This window comes from Hemitrygon akajei, chromosome 1, assembly GCF_048418815.1.
Source record: "Hemitrygon akajei chromosome 1, sHemAka1.3, whole genome shotgun sequence".
NCBI classification, from domain to species: domain Eukaryota; kingdom Metazoa; phylum Chordata; class Chondrichthyes; order Myliobatiformes; family Dasyatidae; genus Hemitrygon; species Hemitrygon akajei.
The window spans coordinates 201,668,021-201,675,094 of NC_133124.1; the positions used below are offsets into that span (position 1 = coordinate 201,668,021).

At 46.5% G+C, this 7,074-nt stretch overlaps 1 protein-coding gene across 1 annotated transcript; it reads right to left on the bottom strand.

Moving 5' to 3' along the window:
- Nucleotides 1-3,872: 3,872 nt before the first annotated feature.
- On the bottom strand, nt 3,873-6,765 carry LOC140739111 (beta-microseminoprotein-like). The gene is made up of 4 exons (XM_073067108.1): nt 6,665-6,765; nt 6,405-6,492; nt 5,106-5,235; nt 3,873-4,126 (listed from the first exon to the last, which is right to left on the bottom strand). Exons 1-4 carry the CDS (start codon nt 6,665-6,667, stop codon nt 3,997-3,999), a joined length of 351 nt encoding a protein of 116 aa, XP_072923209.1. The 5' UTR covers nt 6,668-6,765; the 3' UTR covers nt 3,873-3,996.
- Nucleotides 6,766-7,074: the final 309 nt, after the last annotated feature.

Here is a 7,074-nt window from a genome sequence, read left to right on the forward strand (position 1 = left end):
GGCTGAAGAGCTGCGGAGGCATTAGTAATGATCTGTCAAGAATTAATGGATTCTGACATGGATCTGGAGGACCGGAAAATTGCAAATGTCACTCCATTCTTCAGAACTGCAGAGAGCAGAAGGAAGGAAATTATAGTCCAGTCAATCGGCCGGAAAATTTTAGAGTCGATTGTTAAGGATGTGGTTTCAGAGTGCTTGGTGGCATATGAGAAAATAGGCCCGAGTCAGCATGGTTTATTTCAGGGGAAATCTTTCTTGACAAATCAGTTGGAATTCTTTGAAGGAACATTATGCCGGATAGACAAAGGAGAATTGGTGGATATTGTGTACTTGCATTTTCAGAAGGCCTTTGACAAAATGCCATGCTCGAGGCTGCTTGACAAATTAAGAATCCAATAGTAAACCAGATCAAGTCTAGATGTCAATCAATGGTGACCCAAGTGCAGCGCACGGACTTAGTATCCGGTGAGACGAAGGAGAATGTCAGCCAGGAAGCACCCAACAGAGCTGAAGATCTCTCCACACTTGAGTTGCCTGCGCCCCAGACAACAGTCCAAGTGAGTTCCCCCTCGGCTACCCCAATCCATTCGTCAAGACAAGACAGGATCAAATGGCCTAGATTGTCAGACAACATCGCCTGGATGCAGTTTGGTGATGATCTAGAAGGCATCACTGAGCACTTGCCTTTGCAGGTCCAGTACACAGAAAGATCGTCTCACTCATGACCATAGCGTACGATCTAGCAAAGGGACGATTTGGCACAATGGAGTGGAGAAGTCAGGCCGAATTACCGCGGCAACCAAATAGGAGGGAAATGGAAGTTCGTTTCTTGGGAGGCAAATTAAAGACGCTCAACAAGAGGGTTAAAACCAGCTCAACGGCCAACAAAGAAGGTATCAAGGACTTAACCAGCATGCTGCGGGAACATCTGTGTAAACTCCGGAGGGCAGAACATCTTTGAAAGCAAAGAAAGAAGAAAGAGAAAAGGCGAGCGCCAGCCCTTAGTGCAGGAGTGCAAAGACGAGTGATGGCAGGCATGCTTGTTCCCTGTGGAGATTGGCTGCAGAGGTCTCCCAGCCAAATCAGCAAGACGGTTGCTGTCAGCTCTGGGCCTGGCTGAAAGGAGCCAAATAAAGGCCACTCGTAGGATAAGAAAGAGGCAGAACGAGCCTCTTGTTGGATTTGGAGTAAGCAAGATGAAGAAAGCTGGAAGCCAGGAGCAGATGGGCAGTGATTTGGCCACCACTGCCGGCCCATCAACTGCAGAGTGTCTAAACACTCTGTGAAGATTGGGAACCATCTGATGACATCGGCTCCTGCCTGAACGCTACGGATACCTCATAAGGTATCTGGAGAATGCACCCTATCAGGTGTATGTAACAAGTAACAAGAATGGATACTAGCGTAGATGGAGTGTTGTCTGATTAGTAAGAGGCAAAGAATGGGAATAAAGGAATCTTATTCTGGTTGATTGTCGAGTTATAGTGATGTTCCACAGGGGACTTTGTTGGGACCGCTGCTTTTTACTTTATTGTCAATGATTTGACTGATGGAATTGATAGGTTTGTGGCCAAATTTTCAGATGATACGAAGATACTGGAGGGGCAGGTAGTGTTGAGAATGCAGAGAGGCCACAGGAGGGCTAAGACAGATTCGGAGAATGGGCAAAGAAGCGGCAAATGGCGTACGGTGTTAGAAAGTGTATGGTCATACTCTTTGGTAGAAGAAATAAATACACAGACTATTTTTGAAATGGAGTGAAAATTCAAAAATCCAAGGTGCAAAGGGATTCGGGAGTCATTGTGCAGGATTCCCTGGAGTTTATTATGCAGCTTGAGTTGGTGTGGGGAAGCGCACATTTTGAGGGTGAGATTATATAAAAAAAGAATGTAATGTTGAGGCTTTATAAAGCACTGGTGAGTCCTCACTTTGAATATTTTTAACCCGTTATCTAAGAAACAGTGTGCCAACACCGGGGGAAGTTCAAAGCAGGTTCACCAGAGTGATTCCATAATGAAAGGTTTCCATGAGGAGCGCTCGATGGCTGGATTCAGAAGAATGCGGGGCCCTGGAGAGCATGTTTGCAATTTTGGAATGTATTGCCACAGACAGCTGTACAGGCCACATCACTGAGTATACTTAGAGTGGAGATTGCTAGGTTCCTGAATAGTGAGGGAGTCAGACGTTACAGGGAGAAGTCAGGAGAATGTTGTTAAGAGGGATAATAGATCATCCATGATGGAATACTCGATGGGCCGAAGAACTCAATTCTATTCCTCTTTTTATGGTATTATGTTTTATTCCTAAATTATTGAGTGCAGTTCTTCAGGATCAGGTACCACCTCTATGATGGCAGTACTGAGAAGACGGAATGTCTAGATGTCGAAGCTCCTTAATGATAGATGCCGCCTGCTTGAGGCACTCCGTGTTGAAGATATCCTTGATCGTTGGGAGAGTCATGTCCCTTACAGGTCTGGCTGATGATACAGGCTTCTGCAGCCTCTTTGATCATGCGCTTTGGAGGCCCCTTTCCAGGTGGTGATGATGCACCCAATCAGAATGCTCCTGAATCTGCAGCTCTACAAATTTTAAGCGGCCCTTGGTGATGGACCAAATCTCCTCAAGCTCCTAACATTGTCAGGCCACTGGGGTGAGCCTTCATCACAGTTGCATCAATGTGATGGGCCAACAATAGATCGGCAGAGATATTGACAGCCAGAAAGGTGGTCACACTTTCCAAACTACAGGGAATTCTCCTTCCTGAGGTTCACAACCAGTTGCTTGGTCTTAAACTCATTGTGTGTGTTGCCGTTGGAATACCACTTTGTCAGCTTATCTATTTCAATCCTGTACACTTCCTGTCTGCCAAACGAGATTTTTCCAAGTATGTAATTACACATGGTGTTTGAGCTGCAGCTGCTCAGACTGTTATGAGAGCAAGGAGAATCGGTAAATATGACCCTAAGTCCGTAAGAGATAGGAGCAGAATTATGCTATTTGTCCCATCCAATCTGCTCCGCCAGTTCATCGTTGCTGATCCAATGTTCCTTTCAGCCCCAATCTCCTGGTCTGAGCATGCATCCTTGATGTAAGCCTGTGCTGAATACAGGAAGGTGGTGATGATCGAAATGAGCGTTTATTGAAAGCTAAATTGAAAGTTAAACATGAGGACAGAAAAAACTGCTGGAAGAAGTGAATGAGTCAGGCAAAATGCATCTATAGAGGTGAATGGGCTGTTAATATTTATGGTCAATACTCTACAGGGTCAATTCCAGGATGAAATGAATTGTGGAAGATGATAATTAATGCCCTCGCATATCCCCAACAACTTCCTTCAAAATAATGGGAGGTGGATCCTTGATTGTTTACCAGGCAGGTAAATGGTCTTTGCATATTGTCCAGTGATTAGATTACGGCTAAATTCAGGTAATCAGGGTTGCTGATTTTAGCTGGGGTGGTACAGCACGAAGGGCCAGATCCAAGCTGCATCTCCAGACAAATCGTAGTATTCTGTTTTGTTTTTGTGTTTTTATTTCCATGACTGGAGCTAGGAAGCACTTTGCTTAATTGTTCTGCCTATTCCTTAGATATTCATCTTCCACCGCTGTCTACGTGCATTTTATTTCACTTGCTTTCTCGTGTCTACCACAGAGTTAGATCTCTCAAACACTAGCTTCCAAGCCCTGGTAAATGCATTTACCTTCACCCGGTAATTAACACTCACACCTCCGCTGATGAACACCTTCTTAGATCCGTCACTTTCATTCATTCCAATCTAAGGTTTCTCACACATTTAACTTGTCAAATTCGTCAGACAGTTTCTCAGACTCTTCACTCTCTCACCCACTTCCAAATAAATGATAGACAAGATATTGATTGGAAATTAATGGATGAATATATTTAACGTGAAGCAGACATTATATGTAGGAGGTAAGCCTCCTTTATCAACTTGATGATTTCGTCTCGATTGGAAGGGAGCTGACTGTGCACTCCAGCTCATTTTCCACGACCACTGCGGACTTCACATTCAATAGCCGGGTTGTCCTTCCGGTAGACTCGATACCGACACTGTTGGCAATTGAACTTTGCCACACAATCTTCGGAGTAGCCCGATGGTACATAGTACCTAGGGAACAGATCAACAATCCAATCATCAATATATCAGATCTTCAGAATCACAGGATGGATAGATAGGGCAGGGTGTTATTCAGCCCAACTCTGTGCATGTGAAGCGCAGCGCAGAAAGACATCAAAGTCGTCCTCTCAATAATCTCTTGACCGATTCCCATCAAAAAATGTACATAGACCCGCTTTGAATCTGTCTCCACTCCAGTCTAGTCCATACCCGAGACGCTCGCTGCATAACTGCGGGCTCTCCTGTGGCCTCGTCACACTACCTCATGCTATGCCCTCGGTATCTTCTTCACTTCCTAAAGGGAAAGTTCTTTTTTCTCCTTATCTCGCTCTAACATCTATTATCACACTCCTAAACAGAACAGCCTCTTCTGTTGCCGTGGAAACATAAATTTATGACCCCGAACAAGCTAATGGAATCATTAGGAGGATCCAGCAATATCTACGAGTGTAAAGGGATATTCCTCGTTACGGTTCGACATCCTGCAGTGCAGATTAGGTCTAAAGCTCATTCAACCCTCCCCACATCACGCAAAAATGATCTTTGTACCTGGAATCATTGTGAGTAGTATCGGCCAGTAAGCATTTACGCCTGTTTCACATGGGAAGTCTTGAATCAGGAACTCAGATTCAGGTGATCGGAAAGGCTGCTCAGTGATTGAAAACCGAACTCAACAGACATATTTAAGGGATTAGGGGATATCAGGATAGGACACGTGTTGCGGTACAGGATCAGCTGAGCTGCGATTTCATCGTGTAATTGCTTCATCCCACTCTGACAATACCTGAATGTGTACTTGGAGAATGATAGCAATGGGCCAGAGAAGGGCACAACGCGTCGGAGGTTCTTACAACAGTCTTTCTCAGGGTTTGTTCCTTCCCTGGCATCGGGAGCCACCCACCGGAACTCAGTGATCTAGACCACTTGTCGGGGTCGGTCCATGTGTGCTGAACAGCGCAGGACTACTTACGTCGTGCAGCATTCACGAGTATCAACACCGCAGGTGCATCTCATGCAACCGGCGTCTATCCATGTTTCTCCTACTGGGTACGACGCCCCGTCGAGTGGGTCAATGCAGGGCTGCTCCGATAAACTCGACCCTGTCGGTGATAAAGATAGGTTTCGCATTCTTAGGCTCTGGGGTTAACTCAATGTCCATTCAACATAAAATGTTCCATTTCCTCCTCTGGAGAGGGTCGGGTTCCACACCCCGGTTGCTGAACTGCACGCGGGACATGGGCTCAATTGTTCAGTCACACCCGCTACTTGTCTACGTCGCCGGACTCAACACCCAGCTCCAATCAGTTCCCAGCCCCAACTGAGAACGTATGTTAGCTGTTCACTCCCGGCTTGCCACCACTGGCTGGGGGTCTAAGCAAACACCGATAACTAATGGTTTTACAGTGAACACCTGGGCGAGTTTGAAGCACAGACCTCATTCAAGCTGCAGGTGTTGGAACGAATCATTGAGGTGGGGGTGGGGGGGGGGAATTGTTGATGAATTCGGTGAAAAAGCCCATTGTACATTGAACCTTCGTTGCTGTCGAAGATGAAGGGTGGGATAACGCCAGGCAATTCAGCTGCCACCTGTGGCAACTTTACAAATCTCTATGTTCGCCCCACAGCCGAAACTTTACCCATAGAGTCATTGCGATTTTAAGGGTTGACAGTGTTCATAATTGAAACGACGCCGTCACCTGACTGACACCCGGAGTCCGTTCCCGACTTGGCTCAAGTTTGCTCATGTCAGGAACGTGGTCAGTCAACTTAGAAATAAAGAATCTGAACTCACGATGGGAATGTACTGTGTACTGGGGTTTCCGGGACAGGGGAATTTGACCAGAAGTCGGTGGTTGGGGTGGGGAGAGCGCGCCCAGAAGGTGACGGTGCAAATAACCTAATCTCAAACATGATGTAACTGCCGGCCAGCAAACAGCTTGGGAAATGTCCTCGTTCTAGCAGGGGAAGAATGGCGTCCGATAAGTGCACAGAACGATCCCATACAAGCAAATCGTCGTCACTAGCCGATTTGCTTTCTCAGTTCCAGTTCAGGGTTACATATTGGAGCAGGAGCAGACGCGCATAATTATAATGAAATCCTTTAGTGCTCACCGTGTAGTGTCGCAGCCGAAAGGCGGCAGAGTAGCCCACCCCAAGCTAAGGACTGGTCAAAGGGTACAATCTCCAACACCCTCCGGCTAACCTGACGGGGGAACAGGCGGGGAGCCAACCCCAGCGAGCGTTCGCGCTAAGCCAAGAGTATGATTACCGTTCAGTGGTTTCCGTGGATAAAAAATGCAGCCGGATTCCGACAGCTGAGCAACGAGCAGCAGCAAAGCGATACACAGTAGGAGTTTCTGCAGAGGAGGCAAGAGACAGACAGAGCTCAGAACAATATAGGTAAGCTACTAACACTATGTCCTGGTTTGTTTAACCTCGGAGGAGTCAAATGGGGCAACTCAAAGTTTGCCATACAGTTTACCCAAGACGAGGTAAGTAGCCGCGTGCACACAACTACTTCATGCATACCATGATCGTCCCAAGACTGGTTCTCCACAGTGACAGAGCGGCTATCGTCTGTCTCCAGGGAGTCAAGCGCAGCTTTTATTCTGCAGTTCCACTGCCACGCGGGTCGTTCAACTTTGGCTTATATTGCCTGTGTAGGTTCTTAACAGGACACTGATGACAGAGTGAAAGGTTCATGGCTGAATAACATCGGGGTCACCGGCGAGACATTCCCGTGTGTATTTCTTGTCGTTGGAGTATGCAAACTTCAGTCTCGGTTGGAAAATGGAAAATCATGTACCTTGTAATCAGGTAATCAAACACCGGTTTCCTGCGCCCGCAAGAGCAATGTGGCCACTTGGAGGAAAAATGAATAATCAACAATGAATAAACACAAGAGATTCTGCAGATGCTGGACATCTAGAGTAACACAC